Source organism: Aquarana catesbeiana, linkage group LG12, assembly GCF_042186555.1.
Source record: "Aquarana catesbeiana isolate 2022-GZ linkage group LG12, ASM4218655v1, whole genome shotgun sequence".
NCBI lineage: Eukaryota > Metazoa > Chordata > Amphibia > Anura > Ranidae > Aquarana > Aquarana catesbeiana.
The window spans coordinates 228,797,945-228,817,249 of record NC_133335.1 but is presented as its reverse complement, the minus strand read 5'-3'; the positions used below and the strand labels follow the sequence as shown (position 1 = coordinate 228,817,249).

General features: G+C 44.1%; 1 protein-coding gene across 5 annotated transcripts in view; it reads right to left on the bottom strand.

Moving 5' to 3' along the window:
- Nucleotides 1–19,305, bottom strand: part of SLC38A10 (solute carrier family 38 member 10) — a 95,507-nt gene that overhangs the window by 18,138 nt on the left and 58,064 nt on the right. For all 5 annotated transcript variants that reach the window (XM_073606871.1, XM_073606874.1, XM_073606873.1 and 2 more), the window contains exons 11-12: nt 14,548–14,654; nt 4,511–4,670 (exon numbers count right to left, since the gene is read on the bottom strand). In XM_073606871.1, the coding sequence (XP_073462972.1) occupies nt 4,511–4,670; nt 14,548–14,654 (267 nt within the window). The remainder of the gene's footprint in view (nt 1–4,510; nt 4,671–14,547; nt 14,655–19,305) is intronic.

The following is a 19,305-nucleotide window of genomic DNA, read 5'->3' as shown; positions in this document are numbered from 1 at the left end:
ATAGATTGATGGCAGCGCAGCCATTGGCTCCCACTGCTGTCAATCAAATCCAATGACGCGGTTGTCAGGGGGCGAGGCCGAGTCTGGTATTCGTGTCTATGGACGCAAATGCTGGACTACAAGGTATCCCCCCTGAGAGAGAGCTTCTCATAGGGGGTTATCTGATGCAGGGAGGAGCGACGAGAGCCCCCGGCGGGACCCCAGAAGTCGAGGATCGGGGCCACACTGTGCAAAACGAGCTGCACAATGTAGGTAAGTATGATATGTTTGTTATTTTTTTAAAAATTAAAAAGGGTTTACAATCACTTTAAGGCTTTAGAACCACCTTAAGGACTTGTACGTCAGTCTTTTAGCTTCTGTGAAGACCTTTGTGCTTTCTGGACTGTTTTGCACACTTGTGTTTGGATTGCACTTTATAACACAGGCAATTTTTCTTACAAACAACTGATTACTAGCCTGAGATAAAAAAAAAACTTCCGTGTTGGAAAAAACAGGACGCAAGTGATATTTCCCCGGTGGACACTTGGAGGAGAGCTAATCGGAAGATACGCAGGTAGCGGCAATGACCTCGGCTTCCTCGCTCCTCTCTGCAACAATGTCAGGAAGCAGCTGCCCGGCTCAGATCAGACACGGCCGTACTACCAGCAGAAACATTGTCAGTGCCGCTCACACTGCCTTTGCTGTCCTTGTTCTATCAACAGACTGAAGAGTCATTAGAATTAATCTACAGATCTCATCTCCACAAGCAGGAAAAAAAAAAAAAAAAAAAACATTCCCCATGTTATAGAATAGCCATGAAAAAAAAAAAGGCCTTTAAAGAAGCCCTGGATATTTATAGCCCCCTTGTAGGTGTAAATAATACAATTGTATCTGGGACCCGCAGCTGCTGGTTGTGTCTAATGATGCACCGTGCTATGCAAGTATTAACAAAAAAAAAAATGCTTATGCACAGCAATAGGAAAAACATGCGTTACAGCACCATCTTTCTCAAGGATTATTGAACCTATAAAGCATGTTGTGGGGAGTAAACGGGCAAAGGAAAGCTTAGGAAAATGCCCCTTGCATCAAAAACACCAGCTGAAAACTGGCCAATCAGCAGCATCCCGTTGGCCCATGTGCAGCTCACTGTGTGATTTTGGGGGGGGGTGTACATTATTCAAACCACATTGTAAATCCCCCCTCCCCTTATTCCAACGCATGTGCAGCCCAAGTGAAGACAGAAGAGATGCAGCACTGACACAATGACCTCAGCATGCTGCAAGTCAACCGATTCCAAACTGGAACTTCTGTTGCAAAATGTATCTTCTCAGGATTGCTTTCTATACATAATTAGTTTACTTAGTAAAGTGATATTAAAAGCATTTTTTTTAATTTTTATTTTAATAATAAACCTGTCATACTTACCTGCTCTGTAATGGTTTTGCACAGAGCAGCCCGTATCCTCTTCTTGGGTCCCCCCGCCAGGGCTCCTGACCCCTCCCTCCTGCCCCAAGAGAAGGAGCTTTCTTCTGGGGGCACCAGAGCACGCTCGCTCTTGAGCCGCTGCTCTCTGTGTGTCCATTCAAACGCGGAGCGCCACTCAGCCCCGCTATCTCCTCATTGGCTCACTGGCTGTGATTGACAGCAGGGGGAGCCAATGGCTGTCTCAGCCAATGCGGAGGAAGAGACCCGGGAAAGCCGAGGATCTCATGCCCATCAATGGATCGAGAGGGGGGCTCAGGTATTATTTATTTATTTTTATTTATTTCAGGTACTTATATAGCGCCATCAATTTACGCAGCGCTTTACATTAGGTATTAGGGGAGGCTGGACATGAAGGTAAAAAAACTTTGAGCCTTTACAATCACTTTTAGACCCCATAAATTGCCTCATAGGTTCCGTTATCTGGGCCAAAGAAATACTGTTTATATAAAGAGACGCGTGGATTCTTATTTAGATTCTGGTGTCCTTTGTGGGGTTTTTTTCCCAGAACTTTATTTCCTCAATTAAAATTCTTAAAGCAATATTATTATATGAATGCGAGTTAGGGACCTTAGATTGTAAGCTCCTTGAGGGTAGGGACCGATGTGAATGTACAATGTATATGTGAAGCGCTGCATAAATTGACAGCGCTATATAAGTACCTTAAATAAAAATAATAATAATTGTATTTTTTTTTCTTATGTTTATAAATAACAAACATGTTATGCTTACCTGCTCTGTAAAGGTTTTGCACAGAGCAGCCCAGATCCTCCTTTTCTGTGGTTCCTCGCCTCCGCTCCTAGCCCCTCCCCCTTGCCACGTTCCCTCCAGAGCAAGCAGCTTGCTCTGGGGGCACCAGAGTTGAACCGCTGCTCTGCGTATCCATTAAGACACAGAGCCGCAGCTCGGCCCCGCCACTTCTCTCTCCTCACTGGCTCACTGACTTTTATTGACAGCAGCGGGCACCAATGGAAGGAGAGTCCCCGGACAGCCGAAGCTCTCGTGCAACATCGCTGGATCAATAAGGGGCTCAGGTAAGTATTGGGGGCGGCGGCTGCACACTGAAGGTTTTTTTTTACCTGCATAGAATGCATTAAGATAAAAAACCTTCAACCTCTAGAACCACTTTAAGCTTCCACAATAGCAAACCCCCCCCCCCCATATACCTTGTAGAGGAGGTGCCAAAAACAAGTAATCAAATTGAGGTAGGAGGAGTCACCAGTAAGTTCAATCAATAAATCCTTTAACTACTTCAATACCGGGAACTTTCACCCCCTTTCAGCCCAGGCCAATTTTCAGCTTTGAGCGCTGTCACACTTTGACATGCAACACTGTACCCATATGACATTTTTATCTTTTTTTTCACACAGATAGAATATTCTTTTGGTGGTATTTAATCACCACTGGGGTTTTCATATTTTACTATATAAAACGGAAAAAGACCAAAAATGTAAAAAAAAAAAAAAAAAAAAAAATGCGTTTTTCTTGGTTTCGTTGTCTTTTCATTTTTGTAAATAATCTTTCTTCAGAACCTTGTGTATATTATTTAGTCTGTAGGAAAGTTATAGAGTCCACAATCTATGGGATAAAAATCTGAAAATCCATCAATCCTGTATATTAATAATCAATCCTGATGTACCAACACCAAATCTAAGTTTTCGAGGCCCGAAACACCAGGACAGTACAAATACCCCCCAAATGACCCTTTTTTTGAAAGTAGACAGTTTGAGGTATTTAGTAAGAGGCATGGTGAGTTTTTTGAAGTTGTGATTATTTGCCCCCTTTTTTTTGGGGGGGGGGATTAAAAAACGTAAAAAAAAATAATAGTTTTTTCACAATTTTGTTTTACATACTGTCACCAATGCAGTACAGCATCATCATATGACTGGTGTGGCAGTGATCAGGGACACCGACTGGTGACAGTATGTAAAAAAAAAAAAAAAATAATAATAAAGTTTTTAAAAAAAATGTAACTTCACTTCAAATGTAATTTCACTGTGACCAGAGAAAATTTTTTTTCACGGGTTATGATTGCTTACATTATTGAATTTTATTGTTACAAGCAATCATTATTTACTGAATAAAAATGTATTTTATTATTATTACTAATGTGATTAGCTGTGATTGGCTACAGCTAATCACATGGTACAAATGGTCTGAGATTGGCCCTGTCTGTACCATGTGATCACGGTGACCAATCACAGAGATCGACACAATAGTACACAATGAATAGCATGAACCAAAGCCATCCATTGTGTACCATTGTCATATGATCTGTTCTCATTGGCCACAGTGATCACATGGTACTGGCAGGGGCCCAGTACACTGATATGTCAACCGCTGTATCTGGTGGACACAGCGGGTGACATATTGTGCCACAGTGCGTCCTGGGGAGGATGTCATATGACGTGTACCCCCTCCTTCTTCAAGGAAGGTGGTCATTAACCAGTTCCCACCAGGTCTATAGTACAATGATGGCTGGGCAGGAACTGGTTAATACCTACTTTGAAGAAGGGGGAACACCATGAAAGCATGCCCTAAAAATGTGGATGTTAGTCCAAATAAAAAATGTATCACAGAGAGAACTTGTTTTTGTTACAAGTGCATCGATACGGCTACAATCACCTCAATTTCGGGTGGCACAGTGGTGTAGTGGTTAGCACTCTCGCCTAGCAGTAAGAAGGGTCCCTGGTTCGAATCCCAACCACGACACTACCTGCTTGGAGTTTGCATGTTCTCCCTGTGCCTGCGTGGGTTTCCTCCGGGTACTCCGGTTTCCTCCCACACTCCAAAGACATGCTGGTAGGTTAATTGGATCCTGTCTAAATTGTCCCTAGTATGTATGAATGTGAGTTAGGGACCTTAGATTGTAAGCTCCTTGAGGGTAGGGACTGATGTGAATGTACAATGTATATGTAAAGTGCTGCGTAAATTGACGGCGCTATATAAGTACCTGAAATAAATAAATAAATTACGATCTGAATGATGCCCGCCATCATGCTCGGTGGTAAGTTGCACCAGCAGAGTTCATCTCCTTCTGAGGAATTACCTGATATTTTGGGAATGTTTTTTTCCAGCTCTACCTTCCCATCTTGAATTCCTTCTCTCCCCAGCACCTCGGACTTGACTTGCGGCGTTGTTTCCTGGGGAACCATCATGGTAGCGTATGTGCTGATCACCAGGATCACCAGGCCGACTCCCAGAATGAACTGCGCATGAACAGAGAAGACGAGTCACATGCGGCCACATCCTTCATGAAGTACATTCATAGCAAATATCAGTCCTCAGCAGCCACCCCACCTCCTTCCTGCGCTGCCATTCTGGCACAAGTATGTTGAAGGGTTTTGCCCAGCTTCCGTGCTCCTGATAAAGCCCTTCGGCACGTCTCTGCATGCATAAAATACTTCCTGGCAAAGTTTTGGGACCTCCGTTCTCCTCGTGTAGTGCATGCATGCAGGACGCCTGTATGTGCACAGATGTGTGGGAAAGCCCGCACCGGTGCAGATTTGCTGCAGAGCTTCTGGGACTCAAAGCGCTGCGGCACATCTGCACATGCACAGCTGAATCCAGGAGAGGGGGAGTTGGGGGCATCACCCAAGCACAATAAATGAAAAAATATATAATAATAATAATATTTATATACATGTATATATATTATTATTATATATTTTTTTTATTTATTGTGCTTGGGCGGGAATATATATATAGATATATATCTATATATAGATATATATATCTAGATACATCTCTCTCTCTCTCTCTCTCTCTCTATATATATATATATATATATATATATATATATATATATATATATATATATATATATATATATATATATATATATATATATATATATATATATATATATATATATATATATATATATATATATATATATATATATATATATATATATATATATATATATAGAAGAGAGAGAGGGGAAGGCGACAAGGCAATATGAGCTTAGGTTTAGGTTGAAGGTCCACTCACTTACTTATTAAACATTAGTGGGGCTAAATAGATGTTCATTTTCAACCGCAGTGATGAAAAAGTTCTAAAAGAAGTGAACAAGATTTTAACCGAATGTGGTTTTCATTTAGGAAATTACTAGGGATACACCGACATTTCAGCGGCCGAAAATTATTGGCCAAAAAAAAAAGGGTCATCAGCGTTTTGCGGGGCAATAATGGCATGCTGCTTCCAACTGATCTAAATGCAAAATCGCATCACATTGACTTCAATGCAAAATCGCATCCCACGCCGCCATCTTGGTTTTCTTCATCTGGCTGCCTCTTCCAGGTGCAGGCATCCGGCTCCGCTCACCCACCGACTGCTCTGTATCCTGCAACATCACATCTTCCAAGGGGGTTGCAGGACCAGCTATACATCATTTTGATCTAGGCAGGAATGGTGGTGGGGGGCGAGGCCAGAATAAAAATAACAAAATAAATAAATAGGGAAAACATTTTTTTTTTAAATGTCTCCTGACGGTCGCTCCTAACCCTCCCCCCCTTTTTTAATTTTGTTTGGTATGCTTGTCTGTTCTGCAAAGCAGATTGTCAGTAAGGAACTATCCCCCTACACTGTGGTCAGTAAAGAGATGTACCCTTACACTGGCAGTCAGTAAGGAGCTGTCTCCTTACATTGCTGGTCAGTAAGAAAATGTCTCCTTACATTGCTGGTCAGTAAGGAAATGTCTCCTTACATTGCTGGTCAGTAAGGAAATGTCTCCTTACACCGTGGTCAGTAAAGAGATGTACCCTTCCCTTACGTTGGTGGTCTGTAAAGAGATGTACCCTTACATTGGCAGTCAGTAAGGAAATGTCTCCTTGCATTGCTGGTCAGTAAGGAAATGTCTCCTTACACTGGAGATCAGTAAGGAAATGTCTCCTTACACTGGAGATCAGTAAGGAAATGTCTCCTTACAGTGTGGTCAGTAAAGACATGTACCCTTACATTGGTGGTCTGTAAGGAGATGTACCCTTACACTGGCAGTCAGTAAGGAAATGTCTCCTTACACTGGCAGTCAGTAAGGAAATGTCTCCTTACACTGTGGTCAGTAAAGACATGTACCCTTACATTGGTGGTCAGTAAGGAGATGTACCGTTACACTGGCAGTCAGTAAGGAAATGTCTCCTTACACTGGCAGTCAGTAAGGAAATGTCCCCTTACACTGGCAGTCAGTAAGGAAATGTCTCCTTACACTGGCAGTCACTAAGGAAATGTCTCCTTACACTGGAGGTCACTAAGGAAATGTCTCCTTACACTGGAGGTCACTAAGGAAATGTCTCCTTACACTGGAGGTCACTAAGGAAATGTCTCCTTACACTGGAGATCACTAAGGAAATTTCTCCTTACACTGGAGGAGATCACTAAGGAAATTTCTCCTTACATTGCTGGTCAGCAAGGAAATGTCCCCTTGTGGTCAATGGTCACATGATCGCCGATCCTTTCCACACCCTGGGCACTCAGAGGTAGGGAAGGGGTTACTCGGGAGAGTCGGAGGAAGAGGTGTCATTAAAGGTTCCCCAAGTAAATGAAGAGATACGACCTCCCAGGCCTCTTACAGGGTTAACATCTCTGCTCTCCTTTCTGCCTGTCCCAGATCCCTGTAAGGGGGAGGATGTGGGTGGAATGAACATTACGCAGTCCTGTGGCAGGATCTGGCCTGGGATTCTACTGACCTGACCCACTTTCCCCGACACATCATACGGCTGCCCTTTCCTCCGTATTGCTCCATAATCTCCCTCCTCCGCTCAGCTGTGCATAGAAGGGAGATTCAGGTCACTGTACCATACAGGCACTCGGGCCGATGGAGAGATCGCACCAGCTGCTGCAGGAAAACTGTTCTGGGTGTAAAGGGCTTCCTGAGTTCAGTGGGGCAATTCATAGAGACTCCATTATGCCGGAGACTTACCTCACAACGGAGCAAATCATTACATATGGTGTAAGATGACCAAGGGGCATATCATATCCATCAGCCTCCGCCACAGTAATGTACCAGAGGAATACCTCTTATATTTACCAGGGAAAAGACTTCTACCATTCGTATCTTTAACGGCTTCTAATTTAAAGCAATATTCTGCCCTTTAATTAAATTGCATTTTTTTTAGATAAACTCCAGAATAACCAAATCCATCCATCATGTGACTTCTTCTAGAATCTTCTTCCAGATCTGTGCAGTAATCCAGTGCGAGACTTCCTGTAATAAAGACCGCCCACTGCTGCCCTCTCTCCTTGTGCAGGGGGACTGGTCTTGTCTCCGCCCCCTCCTGTAGTGTGTGGAGACTGCCAGGCCCTTCCCACAGCTTTGCAGTTTTCTGTAGTGGGTGGAGCCTGCTTGCCATCCCTCCCCACATTTCTAATCTCTCGCTCTCCTTTTGCAGGGGGGCTGGTCTCGTCTATGCCCCCTTCCTGTACTTTTATTGTGGGTGGAGCCTACTGGGTCCCTCCCACAGCTCTGCTCGCTCTCCTTCTGCAGGTGGACTGTTGTTTTTCCTCCACCCCCTCCTGTAGTCCTTTGTATGGGGTGGAGCCTGCTGGCCCCTCCCACAGCACTGCTCTCTCTCTTCTTGTCCAGGGTGATTGGTCTTGTCTCCGCCCCCTCCTGTAGTTTTCTGTAGTGTGTGGAGCCTGCTGGGCCCCTCCCACAGCTCTGCACAGTACTGGTCTTATCTTTGCCCCCTCCTGTAGTCCCCTGTAGTGGGTGGAGCCTGCTGGGCTCTTCCCACAACTCTGCTTTCTCCTTGTGCAGGGGGACTGGCCTGGTCTCCACCCCCTCCTGTAGTTTTCTGTTGTGGGTGGAGCCTACTGGGCCCCTCCCACAGCTCTGCTCGCTCTCCTTGTGCAGGATCACTAGTCTCATCTCTGCCCCCTCCTGTAGTCCTCTGTAATGGGTGGAGCCTACTGGGCCCCTCCCACAGCTCTGCTCCCTTTCTTCCTGTCAAGGGTGACTGGTCTTGTCTCCGCCCCCTCCTGTAGTTTTCTGTAATGTGTGGAGCCTGCTGGGCCCCTCCCACAGCTCTTCACAGGCTTTGTTCAGCACAGTACTGGTCTTATCTTTGCCCCCTCCTGTAGTCCTCTGTGGTGGGTGGAGTCTGCTGGGCTCTTCCCACAACTCTGCTCTCTCCTTGTGCAGGGGAACTAGTCTGGCCCCCACACTCTCATGTAGTTTTCTGCTGTGGGTGGAACCTACTGGGCCCCTCCCACAGCTCTGCTCGCTCTCCTTGTGCAGGATCACTAGTCTCGTCTGTCCCCACCTGTAGTCCTCTAATGCGTGGAGCCTACTAGATCCCTCCCACAGCTCTCTTTCTTCATGTCCAGGGTGACAGGTCTTGTCTCTGCCCCCTCCTGTAGTGTGCGGAGCCTGCTGGGCCCCTCCCACAGCTCTGCACAGGCTTTATACAGCACAGTGAGGTCACTGCTACTTTTACAAGGTAATATCTGGGTCTGTAAAACCATCTGGTGCACACAAAGTATATTTATATCCTTTGTGGCTGTCCAGGAATATATTTAAAGTGTATGTGCTCGGAGTTAACACACAGAGCCGCAGTTCGGCCCCACCCCCTCTCTCTCCTAAATGGCTCACTGGCTGTGATTGACAGCAGTTGGAGCCAATGGCTCCTGCTTCTTTCTAAGCCAATGGGGAGGGAGGGTCCACAGAGAGCCAAGGCTTTCATGCACATCGCTGGATCACGATGGGGCTCTGGTAAGTATAAAGGGGGCTGGGGAGTCTGCCGCACAGAGAAGGTTTTTTACTTTCAGGCACAGAATGCATGAACCTATAGAACCACTTTTAGTCCCCCCAAATTGTTGGCCAGCTCCCCTCGAGCACCTCCATCTCAGGTGTGTGCACAGATGGTTGGTTTGTTCCTGGGGGAGACACCGAACCTCATCCTACTATGGCCTGTTTAAATATACCTATGGAGCCTATATAGTTAAACTGACTGTGGGCAGGTATAGGAGAGTTCGATATATCCAGTGTGGAATATATATCTGTCCATATGGATTATTGTTGAAGCCCCCGTTCCTATGGACTGAAAACAGGTGAAAGGGTGTTTGTTCTACCCCTCTCCTCTCTATTACTCTCCCCCTTTTAATTACCTGGATACTTATGGTGTATCTCCTTCTTCCCTGGGTGAACCATATGAGTTTATATTCATATCTATGTATCTTTACGCCATCAGCCTTATACACGGTCGCTGGTATTAGTAAGAAACTGCCTCCTGCTTTACACGGTGATTCCTGGGTGATTATCTGGGGGCTCTCCACGTGGAGATATTTCTATGCTGACAAGTGAGACCTGTTAATTCCAACTACCCCAAGTGTGTCCTGACGAAGCAAAACAGCGAAACACGTTGACGCACAGGGGCTCACTGCCGTTTATTTGGTGTCAACTCTTTTGTTTACACTAGATACTCATTAATAATACCTATCATATGTTTTAATTTTTTTTTTTTTATGACAAATTGTTAATAAAATATATTTTTGTACTATATCATTGTCTATCTTGCCTGTAAAGTCCGAATTAGGGTCCTTTGGCCCTTTACCTCTTCTCTCCTCAAATCAAGTTTATACGGATGTGGCTTTAGGAACGTTATTTCAATTTTTGCGAAGCCGGGCTTCATCAGAGCCCTGCTGCACATCTGAACACAGGCGGTGGTGTACCGCACACGCCGAGATCTGGGACTTCTATACCGGCTCCGTCTTCGTACATGCAAAATAGATCACCCATCATGTGCGCAGGTCTCTGCTGAGACCCCAAGTCCTGTGACACATCTGAGCGGTTTGCACAGAGTTCAAATTGAGGTATCATGTCCATCTTTTCATAAAAAAAAAATAACTTACAGTGCAATAAATGAGAGAAGGATTTTACCTGCTCTGCCCACAATTCCTAAAGTGAGGACTTACTACCTTCTCTCCCTTCTGATAGTGTTATGTGAATACTGCCTGCTTCACAATAGCAACTGGTTTAAATCCGGTGTGGCACGCAGAACGAAAATTGCGCCCCCCGTCTACAGTCACAGGTGTGAGTGTCCTCGGGGTGACCCGCTGCTGCATGAAACCGAGGACAACGAAGGATTAATAGGACCTTCACAGGTTCTCATCTCTTCACAGCTTTGCTAATTTGCCCTTTTCAACTTCCTCTGGCCTGCCTGGACTGCCGATCTCCACCTCTTCACCGCGCCAGTCGCGGCTTCCTGTTTTCTGTAATTAACTACTTGTTGGCAGAATTATAAGGCGTTGGCGGTCCAGCTGTAACATCTGGATTGCACAGGTCCTGGGGTGTACACGGTGGCCCTGCAGGACACTGCTCTGTATATGGCCTCTGTATACAGTAAAACCTTGGTTTGAGAGCGTTTTGTAAGACAAGCAAATTTTTAAAATAAATTTTGACTTGATATACAAGCGATGTCTTGATATAAGAGGTCGCATCATGTCACAACTGAGTATAAGAGAGAAGAGAGGCGCCTCTAAGTGTAGCAATATGGCTACATTTAATGAAGGTACAACATTTAGCAACATATTGCTACACTTAGAGGCGCCTCTCTTCTCTTTTATACTTTGTAGCTCCTGTTGGATTTTGTTTCTAATTCCCTTGTGGTAGCTGCCATTTGTGGATGGACATTTTACGGTTACACAACCTATCACATTGCTATAATCTTTTTATATGGACTATAAACTGAAGAACCTCTGAATAAATGGTTGCGGAACGAATCATCTGAGTTTCCACTATTTCTTATGGGGAAACTCGCTTTGATATACAAGTGCTTTGGATTACAAGCATGTTTCCGGAACTAATTATGTTCGCAATCCAAGGTTTTACTGTATACTGCTGATCATATCGGAGCTTTCCATATACTTCATACCTCTGGCATGACAAATACAAATATTGTAATTTACTTATGACATAAACATAATAAAGGTGTCAAAAAAGTGCTTTTCTGCTGTCTGAGGCTATGGCCCCCCCTGAGATGTCACTTCCCGAAGACGTAACTTTGGGCAAAACATACGTCAGTGCATGGGACCATCACTTCCGGATCCAGGCTGAAAAATCAAAAAGTAAGGCCCCTTTCACACTGAGACGGGAGGTGCGTCGGCGGTAAAGCGCCGCTATTATTAGCGGTGCTTTACCGTCGTTTTAGCGGCGGTATTCGCCCGCTAGCGGGGCAGTTTTACCCCCCGCTAGCGGCCGAGAAAGGTTTAAAAACCACCACAAAGCGCATCAGAGGCGCTTTGCTGGCTGTATAGCCGCGCTGCCCCATTGAAATTCAATGGGCAGGAGCGGTGAAGGAGCGGTGTGCACCCCCGGGCTTTCACACTGGAGACACAGCAGTGGTCAGTTTGCAGGCGCTATTTTTAGCGCAATAGTGCCTGCAAACCGCCCCAGTGTGAAAGGGGTCTAAAGCTTGGAACGCACAACGGCTCCATGCTGGTAGCGGCAGTGACATCCCATCTCATGCATGCTGTATATGCTGGTGCCAGTCTCTAGGCATCTGCTCTCAGACCGAAGGTCCCCCCCCCCCCCCCCCCCCCCCCCCCCCCCCCCCGGGATAATGCTTCAATAATCCTCTAGTTGTGAAGTTACTCGTGCATAAGATGACATAGGAGTTTATTTACTAAAGGCAAATCCACTTTGCACTACAAGTGCACTTGGAGGTGCAGTCGCTGTAGATCTGAGGGGGACATGCAAGGAAAATAAAAAACAGCATTTTTTGCTTGCACATGATTAGATGATAGAAATAAGCAGAGCTTCCCCTCATTTCAGATCTTCCCCTCAGATCTACAGCGACCGCACTTCCAAGTGCACTTGTAGTGCAAAGTGGATTTGCCTTTAGTAAACCAACCCCACAGTGCAATATTTTATAGAAATTGGTTTCCAATATAAAAAAAGTTTGATTACAGTCACATGTATTGGTACCTAGAGACCGGAACTTAAAGGATAATTTCCGATTTGCTCACAGCGTCCAGGCTTTTGACAGCTCCACTGACAGTTCTAACTAATCTTTTACCACTTCCATCAGCTCATTCCCCACAGTTACAACCTTTTGTACCACCTGCCCCACTCTATAAGATTGTAAGCTCTTCTGAGCAGGGCCCTCTTAATCCTCTTGTATTTTATTGTATTATAACTGTATTGTCTCCCTTTTATATTGTAAACTGTTAGCGCTATATAAATCCTGTATAATAATAATAGGTCTCCCTGGCGGCTCATCTGGATCCATGTCCATGCTGACTGGACTCTTGCAATGCCAGCGGTTCTGGCTCCATTTGGACTCTCATGATGGCTCCTGACCATCTCTCTTCATTGTCCCATTCAGACATTTGTGAGTGCATATTATCTGCTTTTTTATACAATAAAAACTCCACTGCATTATTGACGGCTTGGCGCCTCTCTTTTGCAGCGTTTGGGTTCCCAGCCTGCTCTGAGAGGCAACCTTGTCCCAGCCAACTACTTCAGTTATCCATTGATTAGTTACAAGCTTATACCTCCGGGATTATTGTTCTAAGTTTCTATGTATTTATGCATGGTTTACCTTATTGTGATGCTCCAGATTTTATTTTTACTATAGACATTTAGAGTAATACAGCATTTTTTTGCCAGGTGTTATGGCTGGTATCTAGCCCCACATATACAATCCAAACAGATTCTACCAATTTCCCTTCTCCTTCGCAACAAGTGTAGTGCTTAGTGTGTTGTTGTTTAAAGGATAATTTCACCTTTATTAAAAAAAAAAAAAAAAAAAAAAAAAGCATTTTACCAGGTAAAATGTGCATTAATTACCATATTTATCGGCATATAACATGCACCTTCATTTTAGGAGGGAAGTTTCAGGAAAAAATACTTACATTTTAAATAAAGAACTTTGAAGCAAAATAAGGGTCAGTGCCCATCAATGCAGCCTCAGCATTGCCCATCTGCAGCTTGATTCAATGCCCATCTGCAGCCTCATAATTGCCCATCAATGCAGCTTGATCAATGCCCATATGCAGCCTGATCAATGCCCATATGCAGCTTGATCAATGCCCATATGCAGCCTCACCATTGCCATGAATGCAGCTTGATCAATGCCCATCTGCAGCCTTACCTCAGATTACTGCTGCCCCGGAGGGGACAAGGAGGAGGGGGGGGGGGGGGGGGGGGGGGGGGCGGGACGAGCGCCATCAGATTACAGATAGCAAGAATCTCCTGTTTACTCGGCGGCCTCTTTAATATAAAGCCTAGCCTCCTGGACCGGCTTCTATGATAGAACAGTGGTCCAATGCCGGCCAAGGAGATGGGACTTCCTATTACAGAGGCCGCTGAGTAAACAGGAGATTCTCGCTGTATGTAATCTGATGGCGATCGTCCCGCCCCCCTCCCCGTTCCCTCCTAGGCAGCACAAATTGCAGTATCGGCGTATAACACGCAAACACTATTTGCATGTGATTTTCAAAGTGAAAAAGTGCGCGTTATACGCCAATAAATACAGTATTTTTTCCCCATAGAAGCCTGCAAAGCATTTCAATCTCAAACAGTAGATGGCGGGTGCAATGTCAGGCTTCTGCACACTCCCCCTCCAATTCTCCTTCCTGTACCTCTATACGGGCTTTCAGTTAGAAAGCCTGAGGAAGTATCAATGATCTAAAAGTACACCAAGTAGCATACTCATAATCCATTGATAACTACAAGTCCGCTTGCACCAGTAGCAAATTGAACTTGTAGTTAATTTATTCACAGATCCCTCGGAGTCCCGCAGAACAACGCTGATATTAAATGTGACAGCAGCTGATGGGGAGAGGAACCCCTGCCCACTGTTATATAGGATGGGGCTCAAGGGGTGGTGCAAGTGTGCTAAGGAACATGTTACACCTTAACAACAGGTTTAACATGTTCCTGAAGGTGAACCTAGCATTGCGGAGTATATGTGCACTTGGTGAGGCGGCATCGTTCTGGCCTAGGCCGGAGACGGGAAGTAAAAAATATGTTGTGCTTTTCAATCATTTTTTTTTTTTGCTAATGTGCAAGAGGGAGAAGGAGGAGGAGGCAGGAGAGAAGACCACGTAAAATTGGGTAAAATTTCCATTGTAAGCTTTACATACCTGTGAGGTCAGGCCCTTGTTATGGATCTTCTTATAAATGAGGGCTGGAAGGATGAAGCAAATGAGACTTCCCATGGTTGCTCCAGTCAGACCCAGAATGGTTTCCACTGAGAAATACAAATAAATCACTTTCAGTACCACAATAAGAGAAAAAAAAAAAAAAAACAAGTCGGGGTTTTCAATAGGACATTTCCCACACATTTCTGGCAGTATGGGGGCTGTTGGAAGCCGTACATCAAATTAATGTAGGCCGTGCAACACTTCCATTAGAAACACCGCCACGTGCACCAAATTCACAACAGCGACAATTTCAATCGCTTGCCGACCGCCGCACACAGATGTATGTCGGCAGAATGGTACAGGCAGGCAAATGGGCGTACAGGTACGCCCCTTTAAATTGCCGTGGGAGCGTGCCCGCGGGACACAGGAACTCGATGTTCTCTGGCGGCCCGCAATTGCGGTGTGGAGAGATAGAACGGAAAGAGGCTGTATGTAAACAAGGCATTTCCTTCCCTGTTCTGCCTTGTGTCATGACAGAGATCTACTACTCCCCGTCATCGGGAGCAGTGATCGCTGTCATGTCCTAGGTAGCCCCTCCCCCACAGTTAGAATCACTCCCTAGGACACACTTAACCCCTTCCCTACCAGTGTCATTTACACAGTAAATCAGTGCATTTTTATAGCACTGATCGCTGTATAAATGACAATGGTCCCAAAATAGTGTCAAAAGTGTCAGATGTGTCTGCCATGTCGCAGTCACGATTAAAAAAAAAAAATTAAATTAAAAAAAAATTAAAAAAAAAAAAATAAAAAATCGCAGATCGCCGCCATTACTAATAAAAAATAAAATATAAAAATGCCATAAAACTATTCCCTATTTTGTAGACGCTATAACTTTTGCGCAAAACAATCAATATACGCTTATTGCCATTTTTTTTACCAAAAATATGTAGAAGAATACATATCGGCCTAAACTGAGGAAAAAATGTGTCTTTTTATATATTTTTGGGGGATATTTATTATAGCAAAAGTAACAAATACTGAGCTTTTTTCAAAATTGTCACCGCAGAGGTGATCAAATACCACCAAAAGAAAGCTCTATTTGTGGGGAAAAAAGGACGTCAATTTTGTTTGGGTGCAATGCCGCACGACTGCGCAATTGTCAGTTAAAGCGACGCAGTGCAGTATCGCAAAAAAGTGCTCTGGTCAGGAAGGGGGGCAAAATCTTCCGGGGCTGAAGTGGTTAATCTCGGTCAGTATTTCTTCAACAGATTAAATAAAGGTAAACCGCCATATTGGATGTAAAAAAGACCTCTCATCAGAATTAGGGAAAAAAGTGCATCAGCCGCACTCGTCTCTTAGCTCTTCTTGCCATATTTATTGGTTATCAACAGAATTGACTGCATACAGCAATGTCTTCACCTGGGAACCGACTACTCCCGGCTTGCTCAGAATACTTCCCCTATGCTTGTGAGCAAGCCAAGAGTGGTGAAACGCATCAAGAAAGATTGATTCCCAAGTAGGGACATTGCTGTATGCAGTCATTCTGTTAACTAACAAAATAAGACAAGAGTGGAGTGCGGCTGATACATTTTTTCCATATTCTGATGGGGAGTGGAGACTTCACTGGCCAGCACCCAGATTGTGCATGTGCAGCAGGGGCTGCCAAGCAGTGGATTTGGGTATGTTTCTGTTTTATAAGACCTCTTCCATGTTGGTATTGTGTCTACGTCTTCTTCCAAGGATGCACGGTAAAGAATAATGGGCAAAGGTTTTGAGAATGACACAAATATACATTTTCACAAAAGTCCGCTGCCTCAGTTTTTATAATGAAACATGTAAAAAGGCGCAATGCTCAGATACATCAATAATACTCATGTATGGTCCATAATAGTCCAAAGGGCAGGTATCAAGGAACAGAGAGATTAGGCGAATCTGTCAGGGCTGCCACCAGAGGAGACCAGAAGCAAATTCAAGAAAAGCTAGAAGAGAAACAAGGAGAGGGGTGCCTCTGAGAATATATCAAAAACACTTTATTGTAAAGAACAATATCCACTCACATGGAAGCAAATGACGTTGGGTGCATCACTGGGATGAGCAGGATGAACTACAGGTAGCAGAGAGTCCTTTTTCCATCAATGCTTGACAAAGGAGCATGGCTACCGAATCACTCGTAGCGCGCTCGCTCAGAAACGCGTCGCGCTATAGTGACATCATCATCCTGTGCCACGCCGCTTGCGATCCAAGCCTTGTTTTGGCTTCCACACTGCACGGCCGTCCTCCATCTTTGCGGTGACCAGACGAGAGGTCTGAAGCTACAGCAGTGTTACTCTGCAAGGATCTGATGACTCGCTGCCCTCAACATCCCTGGGATTTGATGTGCTACTTCCTGCCAGCAAAAAGGACTCTCTGCTACCTGTAGTTCCTCCTGCTCATCCTGGTGATGCACCCAACGTCATTTACTTCCATGTGAGTGGATATTGCTCTTTACAATAAAGTGTTTTTGATATATTCTCAGAGGCGCCGCTCTCCTTGTTTCTCTCCCAGTTTTTATGATGGAAATTTTTATATACTCCAGATTGTTATGAAGAGCTATCAGATGAATTGCAATTAATTGCCAAGTCCCTCTTTGCCATGAAAATTAACTTAATCCCATAAAAAAAAAACATTTCCACTGCATCTGTGAAGAAGGCTTCAGAGCTTGCTCAGGAATGGCAGCAGGCAGGTGTGAGGACATCGGCACGCACAATGAGGAGAAGACTTTTGGAGGATGGCCTGGTGTCAAGAAGGGCAGCAAAGAAGCCACTTCTCTCCAGGAAAAACTTCAGGGACAGACTGATATTCTGCCAAAGGTACAGGGATTGGACTGCTGAGGACTGGGGGAAAGTCATTTTCTCTGATCCCTTCTCAATTGTTTGGGGCATCCAGAGAAGAAAAGGTGAACGCTACAATCAGTCCTGTGTCATGCATCCTGAGACCATTCATTATGTGGGGGGTCGCTTCTCAGCCAAGGGAGTGGGCTCACTCACAATTTTGTCATAAATAAAGATTGGTACAAAAACATCCTCCGAGAGCAACTTCTCCCAACCATCCAAGAACAGTTTGGTGATGAACAATGCCTTTTCCAGCATGATGGAGCACCTTGCCATAAGAGAAAAGTGATAATAAGTGGCTTGGGGGAAAAAAAAACTACCAAATTTTGGGTCCATGGCCAGGAAACTCTCCAGAACTTAATTCCATTGAGAACTTGTGGTCAATCCTGAAGAGGCGGGTGAACAACAGAACCCCCCTCCCCCCGCAAATTCTGACAAACTCCAAGTATTGATTATAAATGAATAGGCCGCCTGCCGTAAGGATGTGGCTCAGAAGTTGAGTGACAGCATGTCAGGGCGAATCGCAGACGTCTTGTCTTGAAAAAGAAGGTTCAACACTACAAATATTGACTCTTTGCATAAACTGCATGTCATTTTCAATAAAAGCTGTTGACACTTATGAAATGTTTGTAATTATACTTCAGTATCCCATAGTCAGTATCCCATAGTCCCATTTAAAAAAAAAAAAAAAAAAAAAATCTAAAAACTCTGAGGCAGCAGACTTTGTGAAAATTAATATTTGTGTCATTCTCAAAACTTTAAATTCATAATTTAATTAAAATATATCAATAAAAGTTAAATTTAGATAATTACATATCACAATGTGTATATATATATATATATATATATACACATACACACACATACATCATGATACACTCCTATATTATTCAATTGTGTAATGATACATTGTGATATGTATCTAAATTTAACTTTTATTGATATAAAAAAATAATAAAAATGTAAATAAAATAAAAAAACACACAGACACCGTTCACCCCACCTCCCCCCTAAAAAAATTTTACAAAAGAAAGCATTGTTAAAAAAAAAAAAAAAAAAACACTTTTACGTGACATTAAAAAAAAAAGTATCGGTAATCGGTATCGGCGAGTACTTGAAAAAAAGTATCAGTACTTGTACTCGGTCCTAAAAAAGTGGTATTGGGACAACCCTAATAAATATATATCTATATAGATATATCTATATATGTATGTGTTAGTATATATACGGGCAGCACAGTGGCTTATTGGTTGGCATTTCTGCTTTGCAGGTGTGACTGTCAGTCAGGACATTCTCTGCATTGAGTTTACATGTTCCCCTTGGGCTTGCGCAGATTTCCTCTGGGTACTCCAGTTTCCTCCCACAATCTAAAGCAGCCATTCTCAACCTGGGTTTCATGGAACCTTGGGGTTCCCTTTAGAGGTTGCTGGGGGTTCCATAAGCTGTGATTGATTTTCCTTCTATATGATGGCATCTGCATAGTTCCAGGTCCAACGCCACTTAGCAAAGCCACCAGCATCACACCAATGATATATATGTAGCGGTTTGTAAGGACGACATTCTGACCCCCACTATAAGGGCTGCATTCTTCATACAAATCACCAAAGTAAGGGGCATTTATCCCATTGATTCCCCGATTAATTGGTTTAAGGGATGAAACTTGAGACCTAAAAATGTTTTTTGGGGTTGCTCTGGAGTAAAAAGGTTGAGAGATGCCGTTTATAAAGACATGATGGCTGCTTTATTGTCTCCTGTCTAAATCAGCCCTATGTATGTATGTGCCGGCGCCTACTGGCCCTTTAAGGGCTTTAGAATACTGGGAGGCAGGGCGGGGCTTATGGTCATGTGAACACCATGATCAACTGTCAAGGTGGTCATCTAATCG